The sequence below is a fragment of the Parasteatoda tepidariorum genome, chromosome 10, assembly GCF_043381705.1.
Source record: "Parasteatoda tepidariorum isolate YZ-2023 chromosome 10, CAS_Ptep_4.0, whole genome shotgun sequence".
NCBI classification, from domain to species: Eukaryota; Metazoa; Arthropoda; class Arachnida; order Araneae; family Theridiidae; genus Parasteatoda; species Parasteatoda tepidariorum.
Genome location: NC_092213.1, coordinates 80,366,301 through 80,392,557, shown reverse-complemented (window position 1 = coordinate 80,392,557; position 26,257 = coordinate 80,366,301). Strand labels below are relative to the sequence as shown.

Sequence of the window (26,257 nt, the reverse complement as noted above, 5' to 3'; positions counted from 1 at the left end):
AGTCTTTGTATGTGTTCACATCTTCATAATCTGAAAAATCATCTACCTTTCTTTCACTTTCGCTCTCGAACGCCATTTTTTTTACTCTTTTTTTTTCTATGTAAATTCATCAACCATCGTATTTACAATTGTACAAAACAAGTCTGTATGCCGAGTTAACTCGGCATAATAAATATTTACAATATAAACATACCCGAGTTAACTCGGCATAATAAATATTCATACCCGAGTTAACTCGGCATAATAAATATTCATACCCGAGTTTACTCGGTATAATAAATATTTACAATATAAACATACCCGAGTTAACTCGTCATAATAAATATTTACAATATAAACATACCCGAGTTAACTCGGCATAATCAGGGAAGCGGTTAAAATCACTTTTTTTCTAAATTTATAAATACAAGTTACTATTTATAATTCTTTATATAAAACCTCTTTCATAGAATATGTTTTTGAGCTTTTTAGGGACATTAATTTTGTCACTTTCAGGTCAATTTTCACGGTCCTTAGAATATTTTTTTTTAAATTTTTTTAAAAGCACTTTTTAGAATTTTTAGGACATTATAGATAATTATTTAAATTAAATAAAAATCATCCACTTATCTATTCCTATTTTTATCATATCCTCAAAACTTCCTCGAACCAGATATAGTAAGATGTCTTACGTACGGCAAATAGACACACATCGAATACTCAGAAGGGAACTTTAAAATTCAAACAAAGACTTCCAAAATCAATATTGACGCCTTCATCCAATTATTGCTCGAACCTTCCACCCCGACATTTGATGCTGCCCCTCCCCCCCTTTTCATTAGGAAAAGGGAGACCATCATATAGTGCATCAAACATCGAATCTCATTTGGCATTAAATAAATTTAGAACAATGAGAAATCAATGCTAATGCAGTTTCAGCCTAGATGGAAAAAAATTGTATTTAAGACTGAAACAATCAAATGACTTGAGGTTTTCACATAAATATGCACCTGAATTGTTTCAGTGTGCATGAGCTGAATTGTTACATTTATGTAACATAAAATTACAAGGCTATGTTACATTATTAGGCTATGTTACATAAAATTACAAGGCTACGAAGTTGAACATTGGTATTCATACCATACAGCTAATTGTTCGATACCACTGCTAAATGTTCCCTGTAACCATTTTTAAAAGGAATTTTTAATGATATTCAAAATATTTACCATTTAACTTTGTATTTATCTCCTTATAACGAATATTTCAGAAGTTTCTTTTTTCGAATTCCGTCATTTTTGGAAATTTTTCTGTCATTCATCTTCTCGAATTTCGCCGTTTGCCAACATTTTTAAGATGATTACCTTTTTGATTTTTGTCATTTTTTGTAGATAGAAGAAGAAATAATTTATCTCGCACTAGGCTGTTTATGTCTGCATCTACTTTATTCATTAGTAACATTTGCTAAAACTAACGAAAATAATTGAAGAAAACTACAAATTTCGATTAACGAAAGTTGACGAACCTTGATCGAAGTTTTAAAATGGAATCAATCGATTTTGTAAAACAGATATTCCACCAAATAACTTATTACACACAATCACGAATTGACTAAAATCGTGTTGTCGGTTAACTTCGTCGTGGGGAGAATTAATTGTAATTATAACTTATGATTGACTAAAAATTTTAATTCTAAAAAAGGAATTTTTATAAATTTTAACAATTTATTTAGATTTTTTGAGATTCTTCGGTAGAAAACATTTCAAACGTGTTTAACTTAGGAGCGATCAAAGCAAACCATATAATATTCCATAGCAAACTTCAGGGGTCATCAGCGAAAATTGAACGGAGACTACTAGTTTAATTAAGAAAACAAACAAAAAAACTAAATGATGTTTCAAAGAAGGAAAGCAAACTTTGCTTGAGTAAAAATATGAGACAGAACTTTCTACATAAATCTGAATATCGATTAAATGTAGTGACATGGAATGATTAACAAATCACGAACATTCATTCTATAATAGTTGGGGTCTTCGTTTATTTAAGTATTTCCGATTCACCAACCAACATAACAACTGTCGTGACTGGCATATGTGTGTGTTTATATTGGATAAAAAAGCATACATTTATCTCACTTACGAAAACGAAATAAATCGTGGAAATTTCACACGTGATTTAATGGCGTCGAAGGACTCTGGGAAGGTCGATCAGCCAAAGTCACAGTTTATGGGAATCACGCAAAACTACCGCAACACGGCCATTGGGAGGTATTTTATCTGTCACTATTTTCCCACACGCGATGGCAACTAGAATATTTCCCCATTCTTTTTTTCTTATATCGTTGTCTGATAAACAGGCTCTTCTGTATTGCATTGAAAATCCCACGAAATTTTGTTATTCACGTGTTTAGAGAGAAACATTTTTCTAGTTATGCTACGTTTAAATATTTTTTGGGAAAAGGGACTGATTTATAAAAATAAAAAAAAAATCATTTAGCTTATTACCTAAAATTAATTTCATTTTTAGACAATTTTTCGAATGGGAAGGCGGGAGAGATTTTGAAAATTTTAAGAACTTGAAATTCTGTGCTTAAAAATAACTGAACTGATAAATTTCATGTTTATAATTACAAATAAACTTAATGAGAAATAACTCGATAGCTAGATAGAACCGGGCTCGAATCCCAGCGATGGCTGATCGATACGAATTCTTCTTTTTTGTTTTGATTTCTGTGCAAATTATTCTAGAAACCATAAACTCAGAGCTTTATAGTTTTATTTGCACTTTATATTAAGGTATCTGATTAGTCAGCAGGTAGGTACTTTAGTAACGTCGAACTAGAGCTGCACAATGGGCTATTGGCGACAGACTCGGAAACATCCTTGAGGATGATCCGAAGACATGCCGTCGCAATTTTGATTCTCTGGAGAGGGGGTGGCTCCACTGCTTTGGTAGCTCAACAACCTTCACGCTAAATAGAGCACTTTACAGTAGAACAATTTAACGAGGATCGATACCGCGCACCTTCGGTCCCTACGCAGGCTGATAAAAGTGGTCACCCACCCGCTTACTGACAGTGATGCTTGACTTCGGTGTTTTACTGGGAACCGTGTCTTTACGATCAGTCCACTGCGTACATCGGACTAGAGCAAAAACCTGAGTTTGGTTCAAAATTTTTGAAATTGTGTTTATTATAAATTTAAAATTACTGTACTCTTACCTTTCTAATAAAAGTTTACTTTTGTCTGTACTCCAATTATTTACTAAGTTACAGCAGTTTTTGTGCAAAGTGATAACAGTGGATGGACTAATGATTTTAAGCCTTTAAATTCATTTATCGCAAAATGAGATTTCTTCACATTTAACACTACCTTAAACAAGATTTCTCATGTTGTATTTAAAATAATTGTCAACAATTTTTTATGTGTGTTTATGATTATGGCACACATATAATCGTTTTCAACAGATTGAGGAGAAATCAGGGAATTTGAATCTTGTAACATTTCTTTTACCGACGATAACAGATTCAATTTTAAGTTATAGCATCTAAGCATCAAATGTCTGAAAACGAACACACCATTAAAAAAATATGCTGGCGGTGCGAAATAACGGTGGGAGAAATGAAAGCAATGAACGGCAATAGCTATGGTTTGATATTTTGATTTCAAATAGTTTGCTTTTTGCTAATATTGGATTGAGTAAACAGTTTTCCGCCAAAGGGGAGATACCTTCACGCCAACAGCAACCATTCCCTTCGTAGTAAACCTTTCTCCAAAAGGATTTTTTGCATTCTAAAGCTGAAAGTTGGAACTGCAGAACTGTGTAAATTGTTTGTCAAAACTTTATTATCTTGTGCACCAAAAAAGTGTTTAAAATGGAGCTATCACGTCAACAGATCAGAACTATCATACACTCTGAGTTCCGAACTTAAGCTCAGTGCAACTGAATGCCACAAAAACGTGTGAAAGTTCAGGTTTCAATACTGTTTCTTATGATACAGTGTAAGTTTGGTTTCAAAAGTTTAATGCTGGGAATTTTGACATTGAAAATTAACAACGTTCTACCCGCCCTATTGAGGTTGAAACATTACAGTCAAAGCGAATCATTGATCGAGACAAAAATTAAACACAGACTATTGCGTTAGGGTTTGACATTTGCCAAAACAAAACAATAGTCAATGCTCTCAAACTCAAACATGCAACAGTTAAGTTTAATTGCTGGGAGCCTCGCGAAATGAATACTGAAGACAAGAACCAGAGCGGCCTGTTTCATTCTGCTCAGAGATCAAAGAAAAGAGAACATTCTGGACAGAATTGTGACCTGTGATGAAAAATGGATGTTGTTGAGAAATGTAGATGTAAATTTAATTCATTTGAAATCTCCCCACCAGAGGGCTGATAATCAGTCTACATTGAACCACCAAGCAGTAAGCATTGGCTTGAATTACTTGTCTTCTAATATAACTTTATAATCTGAAGGGTTCCACCCTAATAAAATGGAACGTTGTTTTGTTTAAATAAATATTTGTTATTGTTTTCGATATTGATAGCCCTCCCCTTCTTGTACAGATGTACTACAGTAATAAAAGCCGTAAAAGACGATGGACAGCACCTGGATAATCAGCAGGTTCGGTTATAAGACAAACACTATCTAACAAGGTGCTTCGCTGTATCTAGTGGGATTGTCGTGGAATTATCTACAAGGAGTACCTGAAAAGTGGAAAAGCTATCAACAGTTCAATATACAACAATATGTTAATCAAAGATAACGATGCCATTCGCAAAAACAGAGTTCTGAAGGAAGGTGGTTCTCTTTCATCAAGATGACACCCGACCGCGTGTTAGTGCGATGACCGGCTGGACGCTCTACACGCTGGAGTGGGATGTGATGCAACATCCGCCATACATTCCAGACATGTTGCCTTCGGATTACTATTTGTTTTAACATCTGCTACTTGATGGCACAATCTTGCATTCAAATGACGAGGTCATAAATGAGTTAGATTTCTTTCTAAACTCGCGGACGCCATAGTTCTTCGCAGAAGGGACTGAAAGTTTGCCAAAACGATGGCAGACCATTGTTGATTTGAATGGGGATTACTATCCTCATTAGTTTTACTGATTTTGTATGTATTCATCATTTTGCAAGATTGTTTTTTTCTTCTTTTTTTTTTTGGAGGAAAACTTTTTACTCAACCCGATAGTTGTTTCTTGTTATAATGTTCACCTGTCAATTTATTATTTCTACATAAATTTAAAATTTCACACAAATTCTTATATGCATTTAATATTATGGATTATTTAAAATGAAACTTAAAAATTTATGAACCCAAAGTATGATTAAAAATGTTTTATCCGATATTGAAAATTTATCGATACTTAATCAAAGAAAGAAGAAAAATATTTACTGTGTAAACATAATCAGCTTTAGCTACGTATAATAAAATAAAGCATTTTATTCAAAATTAAAAGATTACAAAAAAAATTGCAAAAAATAATTGCTAATGAAATTGTTCGCTCAAAATTTTTTTCCCCTATCTCTGCAATAATATTTTTGAGTGAAATAAATCCTAAATCTTATCAAAAGTATTTGTGGCTCTGAAACTTGTATAAAATTTGAAATTTTTAACTTGAAAATGCAATCATATACATCTATTTTGAAAACAAAAGGAAAAGACATTCAAATTTTTAATTTAAATATAAAATACTAAAATATATTTATTTATGAGTACCATTTCTCGATTTGTCTTTCTAAATTCACAGGGGTATATTTGCAAATTGCTATTAATTAAATATGTGATTCACAATAGAGTCACAAATGCGTGATCTTTTTAAAGGGCTGCAAAGGCCTCTCGTTATGATTTTTAAATACAATACTTATATAACTTTTAAAGAATCAAAGTTATATCTAAGTGACAACAAAGTTTCTCAGTAACTTTAGTCCCAGTAAAGTATAAGTGTGACTTCCAACTGAGAAAAGTCAAAATAAATAATGACTCTATTGTAATTCACATAGTAAATTTTAAGGGATTTGTCGCAAAACACTGCTTACAAGACTTTCAGGGAACTAATCTAACTTAAGTGAGGCAATTTGCAAATATACCCCTGTGAATTTAGAAAAACAAATCGTGAAATGATACTCATATGACTTTTAAGGGATCGAAGTTGTAACTAAGTGACAACAAAGTTTCTCAGTGACTTTAGTCCCAGTAAAGTACAGGTACCAACTGACAAAAGTCACAATAAATAGTCATTGAAACTTTCATGTGATGTCAAAAGATAAAGTAACTACAAAATCACATTTATGACCTCATTGAGACAATTTAAAAAGGTCACACCTGCGACTGTGACTGTTTTTATTTTTACTTTATTGTGTGACGTCACTGTGACACTCTATGCTAACTGTGCTCTTTCTATACAAGTCATTTACCATTTTAATCCATATTATGAGTGTAGATGGAAGGGAAGGGGGTATTTTTCATCTCAGTTGAGAATCCTCACAGTAAAGAGGCACTCCATGTCACTCGAAATCATTTCAAGAGTTAAAAACGTTCTATCGAATCTCAAATCTCTCTCCTTCTATAATGTTCTCGGTGCTCAGAAGCAATGAGGGGTGGAATGAGAGAAAATGTGAAAACGATTTGGAATTCTACAAAAATATATCCTCTCCGCAATATTATCGTTTTCGGTAATCGAATGAAAACAGAAAAAAAATTAACTTCAACTTTTTTTATATATGTGAGCGGGGTTGTGTTTCTTTCTGCGCTATCTATTATGGATCGTTTGGGATATTTGATAATCGACCGATAAGTGGTGTTAAGCGTCTCATTTTGAGGTTTGGGCTATTTATTACACTTTATCATCGTTAGATTGGAGGAAATGGAAATGTGGAATTAAAGCAAATAAGTTACCAAAGTAATGGGCGAGTTCTGGAACACGGAGTAGGCGGAGAGAGGTTCGAACTGTTAAATACTTAGCCTTATGTCAATAATTGAAAAAACGTTCAGTTAAGATGTCTTTTACTTTTTGTTCTATTTTTTTATATGGAAATAATGTTTTCTTTTTTTCGTTTTTATTTTTTTGTTTATTGACGATAAGCAGGTTGTTAAATCGAAAGGTATCCGACTACCTTTTGGAACAAAATTTTTTGAAAGATAATTATTTTCAACAGATTTGGACAAATAGAATATTCGTCTAAGTATTATTTGGAAAAGTGTTTTTTATACAAAGTTTGTTTTTGGAAAATATGAATATATTCAATATAGAATAATCTAAAATCGTATTTTTTACTATACATTATTATTAGAAATTATTTTTACGCATGTTTGTTAAGTTCAACAAACTTGCTAATTTATGTTCTGAAAGCCGCATGGAAAAGCGAATTTAAAGAATCGAAACTAGATTACTGAACCGTGAGTTTTGCAATGCTGTTTTTTTTTTAAACGAGATTCAGGAAAATCAGTTTTTATTTAAGTTAAGACAATAAGCAGATTGTTAAATCGAATGATATCCGACTACCTTTCTGAACAAAATTGTTCGAAAAACAACTATTTTTTAACACATTTGGACAAATGTTCGACAAAATGTTCGGCCGAATATTCGTTAAAGTAATATTTGGAAAAATTCCTTTCGTCAAAGTTTTTGTTTTTTATAAATTTAAATATATTTAATAAACAATAATCTTAAATCATATTTTTTGCTATGCATTATTAGAAATTGTTTTGACACATGTTTGTTAAGTTCTAAAATTCGTTAATTTATGTTCTGGAAGACAAATTGAAAAGAGAAATTTGTGAAAAACAATTATTTTTAACACATTTGGACAAATATTCGACAGAACTATCGGCCGAATACTCGTCAAAGTAATATTTGGAAAAGTTTTTTTGGGAAATTTGAATATATTTAACAGAGAATAATCTAAAATCGTATTTTTTTACTATACATTAATAGTAATTGTTCTTACACACGTTTGTTAAGTTCTAAAACTCGTTAATTTGTGTTCTGGGAGACAAATTGAAAAGAGAAATTTGAAGAATTGAAACTAGATTACTTTATACTGAACTATAGTCTTGTATTGCTGAAATTTTTTAATTATATTCAGGCAAATCAGTTTTTATTAAAGTTTTTAAGAAGAAGAACAGATTGTTAAATCGAAAGGTCCGACTACCTTGCGGAACAAACGTTTTTGAAATACAATTATTTTTAACACATTTTGGACAAATATTCCACAAAACGTTCGGCTTAATATTCGTTAAAGTATTATTTGGAAAAGTTTTTTTTCGACAAAGAATTTTTTTTTGTTGAAAATTTGAATATATTTAATAATTTAAAATCGCATTTTTACTATACATTATTACAAATTGTTTTTACACGTGTTTGTTAAGCTCTACAAACTTATTAATTTATGTTTTGAAAGCCACTTGGAAAAGGGAATTTGAACAATTGAAACTAGATTACCTTGTACTGAACCATGAGTTTTGAAATGCTGATTTTTTTAAAAATTATATTCAGGAAAATCAGTTTTTATTAAAGTTGTTAAGATGATAAACAGAATGTGAAATCGAAAGTTATCTGATTTCCTTTCGGAATAAAATTTTTTCTTAAACTCTCTCAACTATTCTCAAAATTTCTCTTTACTAAATATTAAGAAGGTCTATTGCATAATCACAAATCACTGTCCATTACTAAAAATTTTATAACTGAAGTTCAATTTGAGGAACATTTAAAAACAAAACAGTTTTGAAAGCAAGAAGAATTGGACGATATCTTGAACAATGAAACGAAATCAATTTTTTGTAAAATTACTTTTATGAGGTCATCGGAAAGCTTAGGAAAAGCTTTAAATTAGGTACTTGTACTTCAAGAAGAAGAAGATCACAGATATCCACACATGTGGATCTATGACGTCAGCTCCAGCTGATCGTTTATAAGCGAAATGGCGGGTTAAAGTTGAGCTAAATTTCTCCACATAAGTTAGAATGTTAATTAACGTTAAATTATTTAAAAACAGTGCCGTATCGCACGTTGAATTTGTTGAAACATAATTCCTTCTCGTCTACTTCTTTTACTTAACTTAGATTTATTATTTGTTTATGTGTTTTATTGTAACCGTGATATATTTTTATTTTAAGTACTTTATTAACTTCGATGCATAATTATTTTGTTTATATTCTACGTGGATTCGTGCCTGTGTTTGTGTTAAGTAAGAAATAATATGGTAAAAGAATCGAAATCTCTGTGAAAGAATATAGAATGTGTATATTCTTAATATGAAGAGAATAATTTTCCTGATCCCTTTGACAGACTTTTCTTTATTTTTTATAATTTTTTGAATGTGGCCATATTCTATTTAATATTTAAATAATAAATCAATTTTTCCTAAACGATCTCATTCATTTTCTTCGATAAATATCTCTGTATCCAAATTAAGATGTATCTAAAACGGCCAAAAACATGCTTAATACTTCAATGATGCTACCTTAACTAACTACTAAATTGGATATATATCCCTATATCAGTATTGGATATATATCCCTACATCAGTATTGGATATATATCCCTAGATCATTGGATATATATCCCTACATCACATATTGGGATAAATATCCCTACATCATATCCAAATTAGGATGTATCTGAAACGGCAGAGAGCATGCTTAATACTACAATGCTACCTTAACTAACTACAAAATTGGATATATATCCCTACATCAGTACTGGATATATATCCCTACATCACATATTGGGATAAATATCCCTACATCATATCCAAATTAAGATGTATCTGAAACGGGCGAAAACATGCTTGATACTACAATGATGCTACCTTAACTAACTACTAAATTGGATATATATCCCTACATCAGTATTGGATATATATCCCTACATCACATATTGGGATAAATATCCCTACATCATATCCAAATTAAGATGTATCTGAAACGGGCGAAAACATGCTTGATACTACAATGATGCTACCTTAACTAACTACTAAATTGGATGGATATATATGTATTCCTACATAATTATTAAATATATATCCCTACATCAATATCCCTACATAGTTATTGGATATATAACCCTTCATCAATATTCCTAGATCATTATCCCTACATCATATCCAAATTAAGATGTAACTGAAACGGGCAAAAACATGCTTAATTCTACGATGATGCTACCTTAACTAACCACTAAACTGGATGGATATATTTATGTATATACATATATATCCCTACATCTATATCCCTACATAATTATTGGATATATAACCCTACATCAATATCCCTAGATCATTATCTCTACATCACATATTGGTATAATTATTGGTAACCACTAATATTGATAACCACTAAATTGGACTTACCGCCCCCATCATAAGATCTAATTTGCAGCAAAAAAAACATTGTTTTATACTTTTGTATTTGGCAACGGCATCTTGAAACTAAATTTTGTGGTCAAAAAAACATTTCTGTACTACGTGTAAAATTTAAAGTTACATACCATGAATTCCTTTGAAAGCATCTTCGTGTATTCCTCTAATTTTGTTATCTTCCAGATCCAGAGCAGTCAAATGCTTTAAAGTCACAAAAGCCTCCGCTTCTAAGTATTCTATGTCATTGCCAGACAAATCTAAATCACAAAGCGATGTCGGCAAGTTCTCAACTAAAATATCAGATATGTTGTTGTCGTGCAATCTCAAACCTTGCAGACAGTTCAGCCTTTGGAGTGCGTAGCGAGGCACTTGACCGAGACGATTGCCCCCCAGGTTCAGCCTCGTCAGGCTTCCCTCCGTCCCCAAGAAAGCACGACTGTCTATGAGCCTTATGCGATTGCCGTAAAGGGACAGCCACAGAAGGGACACGAGGTCACTGAAAACGTGGGCCTCCAGAGTCTCCAGGCAATTGTAGTCCAGGCTTAGGGCAGCCAGCTCTTTCAGGCCAGACAGGGCTTGCGATGGCACCTTGGTCAGACAGTTTTTGGAAAGGTCCAGCGATTCGACGCGGGATGCATCTCCCGCCAGAGAACCGCTGTCCAGCGTCGTGATGTTAGACTGGACGAGTATCAGATTCTGAAGATCCAGCCCGTCTAACAGTTTCAAAGGGAATTGTGAAAGCTCAGCACGCGTGATGCGCAGGAACCATATAGTTTGCCTGGTCAGACTGACCACATCCATTACTTCTCTCAGCTGCACTGAACTTATGTCCGTACATACGACGTCCAGCCCGTAGACTCTCGCAGTGCAAGTGCAAGGACTGAGGTGCTGGGCCAGGGGGCAGTCAAAGTGCTGCTCTGTACAGCAACAACGATGTATGGCACACACAGCCGTCATGACGATGAGTATCGAGAAATGAGTCAAATTCATTCGATCCAGCATTCGAAGCATGACTCAAAAGCCAGTCGTTGGAGGCTGGATGTTAACATCATCATTAAAGCACCTGCAACGACAAAAAAAGTACAGTTTAGAATATATTTTTTTAAACAAGTTACAAGTTGATTTTGAATAAATAGAACTGTTTTAGTTCGTTCACCAGGCGTCGGCACTTGGCTCCACCTCCTCGAACGAAGAGTTCATTTCAACTCGGGAGTGAGAGGAGAAACGTCTCCGCTCTTGAAATTGAGACAACCCTTAATGCGCGCCAAACACAAACATGGAATTCTTTTTCATTCATTTACTTCGCTTTATCATCTGCTATTATACCTTCTGTTACTCTAGCCAATTAAATATATTGCAGCAAAATGTCTCAAAATGGACAAACTATTCACTCAAGAAAGAGAAATATCAAATTTATGAAATATTTAATGTGAAAAAAAGCACATAACGATTGCGAAATAAATATTTGTGTCATGCGATTGGCAAATAGAAACCTTGTTCAGGATTTTTCACATCCTTTTCCCAAAAATAACGAAATAGTATCGTCGGATACCATGTGATGAAGGGCCAACTCCTGGTGAACGAACTTATACTTCTCTTGCAATTATATCGTGGAACCGGTAGGAAAAAAAACTTTTCTGCACGGCAGCGGTTGCTGCAGATTATTATTTATATTACTTTTTTTTATCCAAATTTTATTTTTAAAAGGAAACAACTAATTAGATAAAATTACCGAAATTCCTTTTAAAACATCCCTAAAGTTAAATATAATAAAAATCAAGGCACTGAATTGAGAAGATACCGCAAAGAACATTAAAATGTTTTTATTTGCTACTTGATTACAGGCTTAACTGCATACACATAATAACAAATATATCGCTCATGGACTGCATTAGTGACACAAGTAAAAAAACACGCGTTTTGGACTAAGAACAGATGTAAATATAAAAATACACATTCTATTCAGCAGCAATACTAGCCCAACCATTACTCAAACTACAAAATTTAACATCTTGTTTTCTAACATTTAATATTGTAAATCTTTTGTAACAATTTCATCATGTAATAGACAGTGACAATAATATTTTTTTAGTCTATATAGCAGTCGTTCAACAGCCGACCCAATTTTTGGGTTTACGGCTACAAATGTTCAACTCCGTAACCTTGCTATTCTGAACCCAATCCATAAGACAAGGAAGCTCTTGAATAAGTACCCCCAGAGGTATGATTTGTTGTGGAAACATGAAGGACTTTGGGACTCGACAGATGTAACGTGCACCAGTCACCATTTACTACACGGGAAGTCTTCGGCAGCGGGGATCGAACCCACGACCTGTTTTACATGGGCCCAGTGCCCTACCAACTAGGCTATTCCAGCCCTAAACTTAACATATTTAATTTTATAACCGTCGTTGAACAGATGACCCAATTTTTGTGTTTACGACTACTATTGTTCAACTCTGAAACCTTGTAATTTTGAACCCAATCCAGAAGAGAAGGAAACTCCTGGATCAAGTATTGGAAGAAATTCGGCTTCGTGGAAGGCTTTTTGAGAGAACTAACCCGCATTTGCGTTACATGTAGAGGAAGACCACGAGAATCTCCCACGGCTAGCCTGGCGGCAAGGGGGGATCTAACCCATGATCCGTCTACCACTGAAGACATTTTACGTCAGCAGTGTGGTCGTTGGAAGCCGGAGGATGAATTCGTATCCACCAGCCATCGCTGGGTTTCCAGCCCGGTTCACCTCATTGGATGGCGAACGCTCTATCCTCTGAAACAACGCGTGATAATTTATCAAAAGTATGCGTCTGATTTAAACAAAACTAACTTTTGTTAAATGGAACTAAAGAAATTAGAAAAAATAATAAAAATAGTGCGTGAGTCCCTCCGCGCGGAAGAAGTTAAACTTCGTAACCTGCGACATTAATTGTAGAAGAATAAGCAGTCGTAGAAGAATCACTAGTTCTATTCAACGACTCTTTTTCCTGCTCCGCTCGCTTCCGTGCTCTGTAATCACGGTAATATTGTGCTTTTTTCCCTCGTGGACCTCTTGAACCAGTGGAAGTGCCTGTGGTTGCCTCATCGTCTCGCCATGGAAAATGTATTTGTATTAATAATGTATATGAAAATGCGTCATAATGTAATTTCAGAAGAGAAACAATCAATTGATATTCACAAGAGACGTACCTAGACATAACCTTAAATCCGCCGCAGTGTCCGTGGGATTGTTTTCACTCATTTTTTACAATCGTTATCCACTAAATTTGAAAATTAAAAATACTACTCTATTAAACTATATGTGTATCAAAACAAACTAAAAAAATATTTATAGAAAAACAATACTTCAATTATTTTTATGCTAGTGAGAACCAAAAGAATATGGAAATGAATGAGGGATAACTGGATCCAACCACGTGATTTCCCGGCCAATAAAAATGTAGCGTTAAACGTTTAACGCAACCTTGTTGGAAGTCGCATAAGAAGTATAACTTCAAAAAAAAATACCGAAATAAATACAAAGAATTACGAATAACAATAATAGTCCGACCCGACATTATACGCTTTCTTAATTTGAATCTAAGAAGGAGCATCTTATTCAAGAACAATTCAGGGAACAAAGTGTTAAAAATGAAACTAAGGAAACTTTTTCTCAATGAAAAAATAAAAAGGAATGGGAATCTGTGAGAAATGTGAGAATGTAAGAAAAAAGTTCGGTGGCGTGTATTTGAAGAATCAAGGATGGCTGAAACTGGAACAGTCGGGATAAATCCTGAAAATGAAAACGTCTAAAGGGGGGTGTTAGAGGGGTTGTCGAGCGACTTCACTTTTCAGAATGGATCGGATTTCTTTATTTTCATTCCCTATCATCCTCTATCGACTGTTTGCGTGTTTCGGGTTTCGATCATCGAATTTTGTCACGTTTACCCTGGTTCGGGAACAGCCCCCTCTTCGACATTCATCGATACCTAAATAGAATAAAAAAGCCTAAAAAAGAAAGAAGAAAAAAAAACGCTTAGAAAAATGTTTCATTTGTAGAAAAAGAGGATAAAGAATCGAATGCTAAACTGGAATTGAAAATTGTACAAGAATTTCGGCAACACATAAAAAAGGAAAAGAATTTTTCGAATCATTTTTTTTTTAATCTTCTTTTTATATGGTTTTTCAGATGTGTCGATATTTCACAAAAACTGAAAATTAAGAAACGTTTAACATTAAATATTGCATTATTCTTAGTCATGAGTTGAAAAAGTAATAGAAAGTTATTGTACAATTACTGAGATTTGTAAAAACGCGAAAAATCTGTTATTAGCACACAAACATCAAAGTATAAAACGAATATTAACAAATTCTCAGATCATTGTTAAATTTCCTATTGAATCCCGATGGCTCAGAGGATAGAGCGCTCGCCTTCCAATGAGGCGAACCGGGTTCGAATCCCAGCCGATACGAATTGCGCATCCGGCTTGCACCGACCACAGTGCTGACATGAAATATCCTCATTGGTAGAAGGAACGTGGGTTAGAGTCCCCTTGCCGTCATTCTAACCGTGTGAGGCTCTCGTGGTCTTCCTCTCCATGTAGCGAAAATGCGGGTTAGTTCCCTCAAAAAAAGTCCTCCACGAAGCCTAATTTCTCCCAATACTCGATCCAGGAGATCCCTTGTCTTCTGGATTGGGTTCAAAATGACAAGGCGACGGAGTTGAACATAAGTAGTCGTAAAACTTAAAAATTGGATCGGCTGTTCAACGATGGTTATAAAATAAAATAAATCAGATTTAAACAAGTCAGATCAGTCTCAGATTTAAACAATTAAAGCAGGTAGAGTGGGGTCAGTGTGTCATTATTATTTGCATTTAACTCGAATCAAATTCGTATTCAATTCGAATATTTTTCGAAGCATCATTTATTTTTATTTTTGATCACTTTGTTCCTAGTATTGTTCGAGCACAGATACTCACTTTCAGATTCAAATACGTAAAGCATATGGAGTGGGATAAAAACATTATTTCCCATTCGAAACTAGCAGGTATTTTGGGTTTTACATACACGCAAACATTTCGACAAGATCAACTTCAACACCTTAATCACAAATATAAAGTTGTAAGAGTTCATAAGCAATCAGGTTCACACATTAAAAAAGTGTCACAACAAGATCAAATAAAAATTAGGATAACATAAGCATTATTAAAAAATAAAGTCCTACAAGATCGAATTTTAAAAAAACAGACGATAATTTTGGAACTTCTTGAAATTGATTACTTTCTAGACTGAGGATTCCTAGTTTCAACGAGGTATAGTAACTAGTTACGTGGAATTATAACTCTTATTTTTTTATATCTTCATCAGCTCCTTCATTGACATAATATGAAAGTATTTTTGTGCTCTTTATGATTAACTTATTCATAATCTCTGTTTTAACCTAGTGATTTTAATATAAATATGAACACTAATAAAAAGGAAAAGAAGTTATAGTCATAAACAATCAAGTTCAAAACATCACGTAAGCAATCATGTTCGAAAATAAACGTCACAACAACATGAAACAAAAATCAGGCTAACATAAGCATTATTAAAATATAAAGCACAAGATCTAATAAAAAATCAGACGATAATTTTGGAACTTCTTGAGGATTCTTAGTTTTAACGAGGTATAGTAACGGGAAATTATAACACTCTTACTTCTTTATATCTTCATCAGCGCCTTCGTTGACCTAATATGAAAGTATTTTTGTGCTCTTTATGATTAACTTAATCATAATCACTGTTTCTGCTAGTGATTTTATTATAAATATGAACACTAATAAAAAGGAAAAGAAGTTATAGTCATAAACAATCAAGTTCACGTAAGCAATCATGTTTGAAAATAAACGTCACAAGATGAAACAAAAATCAGGCTAACATAAGCATTATTAAAATATAAAGCACAAGATCTAATAAAAAATCAGACGATAATTTTGGAACTTCTTGGAATTTTGAAACTTAATTAATTGCTTTCTAGACCGAGGAATCTTTGTTTTAACGAGGTATATTAACTAGTTACTTGAAATTATAACACTCTTCGCCTTCATTAACCTAATATTCAAATATTTTTATGCTCTTTATGACTAACTTATTCATAATCACTGTTTTTACTAAAGATTTTAAAATGAATATGAACACTAATAAAAAGGAAAACAATTTTGAGACAGCTTAAGAAACGATCCTCTGCATATATTGAAATAGAAAACTATTTGACCAACAGGTAATCTACGATCGCTTTTATGCGATGATAATTGTTTTTAAATATTGAAGCTCTTTGTCCGTTTTAAAGCCCATATAGGTTTTCTCTGAAATATAGCATATGGAGTCTAATATTATAGATTTTGATTCGAGCTTATGTTACTTACAATGTAGCTTTTTATTCATATTTAATTCAACTCGATAAAAACTATTAAATTACAATGTATTTTTCAGACTGATTTTTCTCTCTCTAGAGTTATATTTGCTAGCACATCATATCAGAATGTTTTTAGCTCAAACATATTTCTTGATCTTTAACATTGACGCTTCATAGAATAAAATATCTCCCCTCCCCCCTTTCCGAAACAGTCCTGAATATATTTTTCCTTTCTTGAAGCATAAACAATAGTAGTAAAAGAAACATAAACATTTCTATGTAATTCCATTTTTTCTCCAAAGCCACTTTTTTTAAAATCATTTTTGACTCAAAGACAAATAAAAACTTTAGAAAAATTTGAAAAGCCATGGCGTTAGTGATATTCCCTTCAGAAATGTGCAAAGGAAATTTCATTTCATAAAACATCACGGTTTAAAATAAACAAATTCAATTAAATCGCGGATAAAAACGAAACTAGCACTCATTGCAATTTAATCAATGAGTGAAATGATACAGAAAGCAAAAGTCGGTTCGTAAAAGGAGATGGAAAAAAATAACGGCTTATGTGGTCTCAAAAATACGAATTTCTAAATATTTTCCTATATAAAAACCTCAACATTTCAAATGACATTTGTGGTTAAGGAAAACTCAACAAGGTAGAAATTTTGAAATCATCTATAGTTTGATTGAAAATTTGAAATCAAGTTTTAAAATGTTAGAAACATGAGTAGGATTGTATAATATAGAGAAAAATTAACGGTAAAATTCGATTAAAAAAATGTCCGCCAGTCGCTTCTCAGTATTTACTTTTTCATGGAAACTGCAACCCATGCTTACTTCATCATATTTTTAAAAAATAAATATGAAATTATTCCGAATATTTTTTGATGTTCTGATAATCTTTGACACCCGGTGACCTCAGCTACCTTTCAGACCATCTGTCTTTGGTATGTGTCAGGTTTTGGACCGATCAGCTTTTTCAGTTTTTTGACCATGTGTCAGATTTTGGAAACTCGTAATGGTCCACTTTTTGGCTATATTAAAAAGCTATACAATCATTAATTATTAGACGCACTATAAGATTCTATGTATTATCTAAATTATCAGGTAATACCATACAGCTTTATTATTTTTACGCGACTGAAACCGGTTAGCACTTGTTTACGTTCGTGTACCAATTGGTTATATTAGACTATATATAATATAAATTTGACGATACGATAAATTACACTATATACTATAATATGGTGTGATGAGTCAGAGTTATTCACAGGACTAGCCGTGGGACCCAGCTAACACTGTCTAGTCAAGTTCTCTTGTGAGGAAAAGGCGTTCCAATATGTTAATGATTCCCTGTTTGACTTTCTTCTTGTTCCAAAATAATTAAAGTCGGTTATAATTTAAATGTCCAGAAAAACTTTTTTGTCGAAGGTCTTAAAATTTGCTCCAGTTTATTAAAATATGCTCCAGATTTTCAAAAGTATGGCAGGATCGAGTCACAGAGTGCTCTCTTGCCAAAAATTCTAGCCAGGTGCTTTCCGTGAGCCCCGTGGTTTGTGAGGAATTGATTTAAGAAATTTTTTTTATTAATTTGTTAGTGTTAACTTTTGAAACTTTGAATAGTGTTAAACTTTCATGAATGTCGATAGATAGTTTTTCACATGCAGATTTGGCGAGTTGGTCTGCCGCCTCGTTTCCTTTATTTCCCATGTGCGCTTTATCCAGTTAAAATGGATGTTAGGTCGGTATATCATTTTAACTGCATGAGTTATGTATTTAGAACTGTCGGTGTTCTCAAGGTCCTGTAGACTTGATAGTGAATCTGAAAAGAGTGTTACTTTTTCTGTTAGGTTTTGATCTGAAATTCAAGTTATTGACTGGTAGATAGCCCATAGCTTAGCTTGGAACACTGCTGCAAAATCTGAACGTACGATTTTCCACTACATGTCTGTCGGAATAGACGATAAAAGCGGATCCTGTTCTAAATTAATTTTGAACCCTAAGTTTGGATCCGTCAGTATATATACAGTAGGGAACCGATTATCCGGAACGATCGGGACCATCGATATTCCGGATAACTGATTTTTCCGGTTTTCTGAATCGCTACAAAAACCCGTTTTTTTTATAGTTAAATCCAACTAAAAAAAAAAAAAGTTGGAAATAATCTTAAAAAGAGGAAAAAACGATGAAATAATACACTAATGATTATTTCCAAAATGATGGTAAGGTAAACATCTTTCAAATAAGAACGAAAAATCCTAAAATCCTATGAGGAAAAAAAAAAATTTTTTTTTTATANAAACATATCACAATCCACGGATCCTGTTCTAAATTAATTTTGAACCCTAAGTTTGGATCCGTCAGTATATATATCTCGATTCCCTTTCCTGTTGGTTTGTTGTATTCGAAATTAATAATTAATAATCTCTGCTGGATGTCTTATATTAAGTTTTGGAATAGTTTGGATACTCGTAATCTTCTTCTTCATGAAATTAAATATCGGAAATTCTTGTTTCAAGTTTTACGGTTAAATCAAGTGGTAAAGTTCCAGCAAAGGATTTGGAGTGCTGCAGTTGAGGTAGTTCTGTAGCATCTTGTGATTGAGATTAGGGGAATTCTTTCAATTCTTCTAAATTTATTGTTAATTCTTACTTGATCTTTATACCATATTTTACATCCATATAGGATGAGGCGTAATACACTGTTCAAATAAATACACTGTTTGGCGTGATTCCCCAGTCAATTCCAATGACTCTATTTAATTTGGCGTAAAACTTGAGAATTTTTGCATTTTGTGCCTCTAAATGGGGCAACCAGAACAACTGACCATTAATCTTGAAACCAAGGTAGTCTATTGTAGTTTGAACAGAAATTCTCTCTCCATTTAACTTAACTGTGGGTTTACGTGAGAGTTGCTTCTTCTTGGGAAAAACGATAGCTACTGTTTTTGCAGAGCTGAATTTCAGATTATGTTCTACTGTTCGAAACCTCTCCAACTGGGCTGTTGCAAGAGGTCCCAAGAGGTCGAGAATTGTTCCAGAGAAAAGAACCATAAAGTCATCCGCATAAGAAATTATTGTCTCGCCAGTCTGATCTCTGCATATTCAGTCTTGTGTTTGCGATAAGGAGCCACAGGATTGGGCCGAGACTCGAACCCTGTGGCACCCCCAGGCATAGTTTCTGCTATTTACACTACATAATACACTTACGATAAGTATTAAAAATTTATAGTGGAAACAATAAAGTAATAGTTTCATCTTTTACAGATTTGCCTTATTGCAGAAAAAAAAATTTAAGAAAAAAGAGGAATTTTTCTTAAAATTAAAATTAGGAAGAAAAAAACTGGAAAAAAAATAAAAGTAGGAAAAAATGTGGAAAAGAAAGAGGAAACAAATTTTTTTTATTAATTAGTATCCATCAAAATTGTCTGTAAATTAAATATTTCTGTTAGAACTGACCAACTGAATTCCTAAAGTTTCGACGCGAAATCAAAACCTGTTACGATAACCTCTTAAAACACTTGTCACCATATATTTTTTTAAAGTTGTTGCCATCCTGTTTTTTAGAAATAGTTTAAAAAATAATAAACCTCACCACAACACACACCCTCAGAATCGAACCCCATAGAATTATTTTTGTAATACATGTTTTGAAAAACCCTGACACGGTGCTGAAATTTTAACACTCTGCCAGATTCCTTGTAACAGTAAAGATGATACGAGGAATCTCTAGGTGGCAGAAATTGTCAAATATTTTTAGGCGGATTTTTTTTTCCTTCTTTCTTTTTTTGTGTGTGGCTGAGATTGAAATCGGTAAGAGGAGTTGGGAGAGGAAGAAAAAAAAAGCCACATTCTCAGACTTTCATTTTGGGTGAGTGGCCGTGAATCTCCCGCTTTTGTGTTCCTTAGATATTTCTTTTTTTCATCGCCTTTTCCCCCAAAGTCAAAAATTGGCTTAAATTTTTTTTTTTAAAGGTGATTCGATCGAAAACTCAAATACGTGTCACAAGCTCTGAAATATTAGAAAGATGCATTGTACCTCCCACCCCCCTCTACCCCCTACTGAACGGAATGCAGTTGCAGTTAGAAAGATTTCGGAGGAAGAAACTTACAAATGTGATTCTATCAAGAAAGGGTATTACGAAGGAAACTATAAAAATATTCCAGAATATCTGATATTCGTCGGAACAATAAAGCGTGATTCCGAATATATGATAAATTCAGGAAACTTTTGAAATAAATGTTAAAATGTTGGTGTAATACAACAAATAATCCTACAAATGTACAATCGCTAGCCGAATTATTAGATACACTATAAGATTACATGTAAAATCTCAATTATAAAGTGAATACTATACAACTTTATTGTTTTTACGCCAATAATGTTAACGTTAAAATGTTTGTGTAACTTGTACAGCAAATTATAATAGAAATGCAGTCTAGAATAGCACTTGCATTATACATTCGTATACATGCATTCAATAATGCAAACATTGTCATTGCATTATTCTCCCCTCCCCCCTACAGAGAGGAATGTAGTTCCAGTTAGAACGATTTCGGGGGGAAAACTTACAAATATGTTTCTATCAAGAACTTAGAAAAGTAGTCGTAGTACGAAATATATGATAAAATACGGAAACTTTTGAAGTAAATGTTAAAATGTAGGTGTAACTTATCCTGGAAATATAGTCTAGAATAATGCTTGCACTATGCATGCATTGAATAATACATACATTGTCATTGCAATTGTATTATTCACCACTATCAAGCAAAGACCTATTTTATAACAGATATATTAACTGATTTTAAAACCAATGAGTGATGGAACGATACAGGGTATAGTGCTTTGGTTTGATAGTGTTTGAGTTAGATGAGTCCACTGCTGCCGGGAAGCGTCATCTGTGTATATTGATTCTCTACGGTTCCTCTCAACGAATATGTACCTTTTCTCCCTTAAGCTTGCTTTTTACGACATAGCTTATTTACTTCAGTTTAATTTATGCATAATACCAATATCAATTAAGCATTGGTGTCAATAATATTGTGGCACTTTATCACGGTTCCTTTAAACGAAGTGCTTTTTCTCCATTAACTTTGCTTTTTAGAACATAGCTTATTTTTCTTATTTCAATTTATACCTAATACCAGTATTAATTAAGCATTCGCGTCAATATTGTGGCACTTTTTTACTGTTCTTCTAAACGAAAAACCTACCTTTACTGCTAACAATTTTGCTCTTTAACACATCGCTTATTTTTTTTTTAATTTCAGTATGCATCGATTACTTAAATTAATTAAACATCGTTTCCGTCAGTGATTGCATAGCGATTTTTAATATTTATCTTAAACTAATTAGTACCTCTGGTCCATTAATGTGGCCTTTCAATATATGGCTAATATATTTTTCATTTAAACTACCGTTTTCGAATTATTTACTTTTAAAGAAATCTACATTAAGGGAATTACTGTAAAAAAAATAAGCGCGAGATTTCAGGCAGATAGGTAGGTATTTTGACTATGGGCTATTGGCGACGGTCTGGGAAACATCCCTGAGGATGATCCGAAGACATGCCATCACAATTTTGATCCTCTGCAGAGGGGATGGCACGCCGCTTTGGTTGCCCAACGATCTGCGCGCGTAGTCGAGGACTTTACGGAATAACTGCTTGACGAGGACCGATACCAAGCACCCTATGTCCCTATGCAGGCTGATCAAAGTGGTCACCCACCCGCTTCTTGACAACAGCCAGTGATGCTTGACTTCGATGTTCTAAGGGGAACCATGTCTTTACGATCAGTCCACTGCGAGACCACGAGATTTCACATAACTTTAGAAATACTAATTAGGTGACGTAGTCCTCCCATGCTATCACGATAACGCTGTTCATTGAAACTCTTTGATTATGACCACAAATTTATCAAAGCATACTTTTGCATTTTTTGTCAAATATTTTAAAAATGTTTTAAAAAAATGAATAACATCTGTACGGATGAAAATTTAATTCTCCCTTTCATGTCAAAACATGTCGAAAATTAAAAAAAAAAGTATTGATTATAAGATAAATGAGTCACGAGTTTTGAAATAGTGCTTCTTTACGTGCTTTTATTTTCCCTAGCGTCACACGATTTGACAGAAAAAGAAACAATGTATATTTTTGAAAACGATGTTTAAAAAATGAAAAGAGTTCATTTCCATGAAAAACTCCTAAGTACGATTTTAAACTGTGGAGAAAAAAAACTCTCTATCTGTAAATTATTCGCTTTTTCATCACGCTAAGAACGAAAAATGTTATATCGCATTTACGAACACTACCATTCCCTTTTGTTACTTTCTTTTCTTTCTTCGTTTCTATTGTTTCGCCAAACTGCTAAAAAAACATTAGTTCTGAAAAAACGATAAAGAATAATGGTCGAAACAACAACAAAAAAAACTGAAATTTCAAAAGCGTAAAATAATCGTACTAAACTTTTGTTGAAGGAACTATTATACAAAAATATAAAAAAGAATGAAAATCAAAATATGCAGATTATGCAAATTACCAGGTAAATCAACTGTTTTTTTAAAAGTTATATTACCTAAAGTGGCAACGTTTCGAAAATTTTTTTGTGAAAACCAGTCAGACAAAGGAGGAAAAGGTAATTCCGGGTAGATAGTCGGTGATGGTGGGCTCGACCCATTTTTCAAGGAACTCATTTTCAATGTTTAAGTAACTATGCTGTTTGATATATAACAGTAAAATCAACTATATCGGGCCGTTATAGCCTGGTTAGCAGGGAGCAGGACTCACGTTCCTGAGAATATAAGTTCGAATCCAGCCGGCCGAAGACTCCCCTCGTACTAAAGTAGGGTAATTCATTAAAGTCCGGAATTATAGAGTTTTTTTTTTTTTTTTTTTTTTTTGCAATTTATCTAGTTTCTGTATGTTCAAAAGTTTCTAATTCTATCAACTATTTAGTTGATTTTATAGATTAGATTCTTTAGACTTGAAAAATAAACAACTTTATGTTTATTTCTTTTATTGTAATAATATTTTATATGAGGTCGTCATAACCTGGTTGGTATGGCGTTGGGCTCATGTCCAAGAGGTCGTGAGTTCAATACCCACCAGCCGAAGTATCCCCGTGTAGTAAATGGTGACTGGTGCACGTTAAATTTGTCGGCTCTCCATGTTTCCATAACAAATTATACCTCTGTGGGTACTGAAATAGATCGTTCTCTGGTTCAGGTCAAAATTACGATCTGTGGATGTGTGAATGGGTCCACCCTATTAAACGTGTGTGGCGTATGGGTGTGGCAGAAGTCAAATTCTTGGCCATAGATGGCGCAACCGGAGAAGAACAATCGCGGGCCTCTCTGCTTTAATGACCGACGACAACAGCAGCAATCAACTATATTTTAATTTTTAAGATAAATATTCTTTTTAAATTTCAAGCTTTGTTATGTTTAAGATTACGCAGAGACTGAACACACAATTCAACACAAGAGAAATTAATGTATTAGATGAGAAAAACAAATCGTTCAAGTATTTACATATTTTGTACGAACTTAAAATTTTCAAATTTATAATAAGTTTCTTATGAACTCGCAATTCTGCCTGGAATCTTACAAATAAAGTTTCGACCACAAACTAGAGCATTCAAATCTCTACCAGAGCTTTATGCTTGAAGAATATCAAAGTTTAATTCGTTTTTTTTTTTAATTTTAAGCAGGATTATCGTCATTCTATTGCCGAAAGGAATTTATCGTAAATTTGTCGGCCTTTCAATTCTTCACAAGATCTCTTATACGATGACAATATACTGCCATGCATTTAAAAAAAAAAAAAAAATTGGGTTTCTCGATAAAGCTTGCCAGAAGAAAGTCAAGGTAGCTTGCCAACTATTTTCGTTCTACTGATAATGCTATGAACGCTAAAATAGAATTTCAAATAACTGATTTAAAAAAAAAATTGGGCAATTTTTCGCTGATTATAAATGCCAAATATATAAAAATCTCAGTTTTGAATTTCTTATCGCTCGGGTCCCGCAGTGGGCTGATCATAAGGACACGGTTCCCAGTAGAACAGCGAAGTCAAGCATCACTGGCTGCGGTCATTAAGTGGGTGGGTGACCACTTTGCTCAGTCAGTGGAGGGTGCGCGGTATTGGTCCTTGTTAAACTGTTCTACCGAAAAGTGCTCGACTTCGAGTGCAAGTCATCGGACCACCAAGGCAGGGGAGCCATACCCTCAAAATTGCGATTGCATGTCTTCGGATCATCATCAGGTATGTTTCCAGACCGTCGCCAATAGCTCATTGTGCAACTCTACTGCAACGTAAATAAAGTACGTACTTATCTTATCACCCGGATTTTTCTGTTGCAAAGCAAAATAGAAGTTTCAAATTTTAACTATCCACTACATAAAAAGAACTTTTTTCTCCATATTTCGCTAAAGAAGTTTATCAACAATTACATTTGGATAACTTTCCGATTAGTTTGTACGATAACATTTTAACTCAAGTTCTTTGGCGTACGGCAATAAAAATTTCCAATCAGAAATTTCTTAGTATATCTTACTATTTATTTAAAACTAATCAAGTACACAAAACTCAGCTTGGTTCACTCTTCTAAATTAGTGCGAAAGAAAAAACTATCTACACTGAATAACTTATGGCACTAGGCTTTGGTTCTTTATCGTGCAAGCACGTATTAGGATTCAATCTAAGTCTAATGATGATCTAATGATCAAATCTTCACGTTCTAGGACTCAGTCTTAATGCTTTGAGGAACTAACCTTAAATATGCGAATTGTTTAGTGCTGACGATATTTAAAATTACGACTCAAGACCCGAAAACGTGCCTGTTCTGAATAAACAAACGTGTTTACGACGGATTTGGATTTCTGACCTTTAAAATAGTCGCATTACGGTCAGGACAGAGTTCCAAGATTTGGACCACTGAATGTCTATTTTTTTTCCCACGTATTTCACCATATCTAGAGAAATTTTGAAGTGAATAGAACAATTTTAAAGGAAAATTTTAAAACTCGTTAATTCAAAGATGGTTTCACGCAAAGTATAATTTTTTACCAATTATTTATTATTTAATTTTATAAAAGTTGAAAATTATCAAACTGTAAGGTATGCAAATTTTTTTATATTTCTTTAAAAAGAATGTAATTTTATGCGTCAAAATAAAGAATTTAAATGAAATCGGTCAAACAGTTCTTGAGAATTTGAATTTTAAAGAAGTCATATATTAAAATTTTGATTACTTTAAATATAATACATAGTCGAATAGTTTGAATAACTATTCGACTATATATTATACTATATAGTATTCGACTATATATATTCGACTTATTATTCGCATAATAGGTCGAATCGTTTGAATACTATTCGACCTATTTTGTTCACATTTTATATTTTGACATATAAAATTACATTCCTTAAAATGTAAAAATAAAATTTTTTCCTACTATTAGTATAATATGAAATAATTAATAATTATTAAAAAATTAAACTTTGAATGGAATTATCTTTGAATAAATGCAT

The 26,257-nt window shown here is 33.2% G+C and overlaps 1 protein-coding gene across 1 annotated transcript in view; it reads right to left on the bottom strand.

The window, feature by feature from the left end:
- LOC122268729 (leucine-rich repeat-containing protein let-4-like) overlaps nt 1–26,257 on the bottom strand; it is a 212,284-nt gene that overhangs the window by 67,486 nt on the left and 118,541 nt on the right. The window contains exon 3 of the mRNA XM_043038834.2: nt 10,476–11,410. Coding sequence (XP_042894768.2) covers nt 10,476–11,358 — 883 coding nt within the window. The 5' untranslated portion in view covers nt 11,359–11,410. The remainder of the gene's footprint in view (nt 1–10,475; nt 11,411–26,257) is intronic.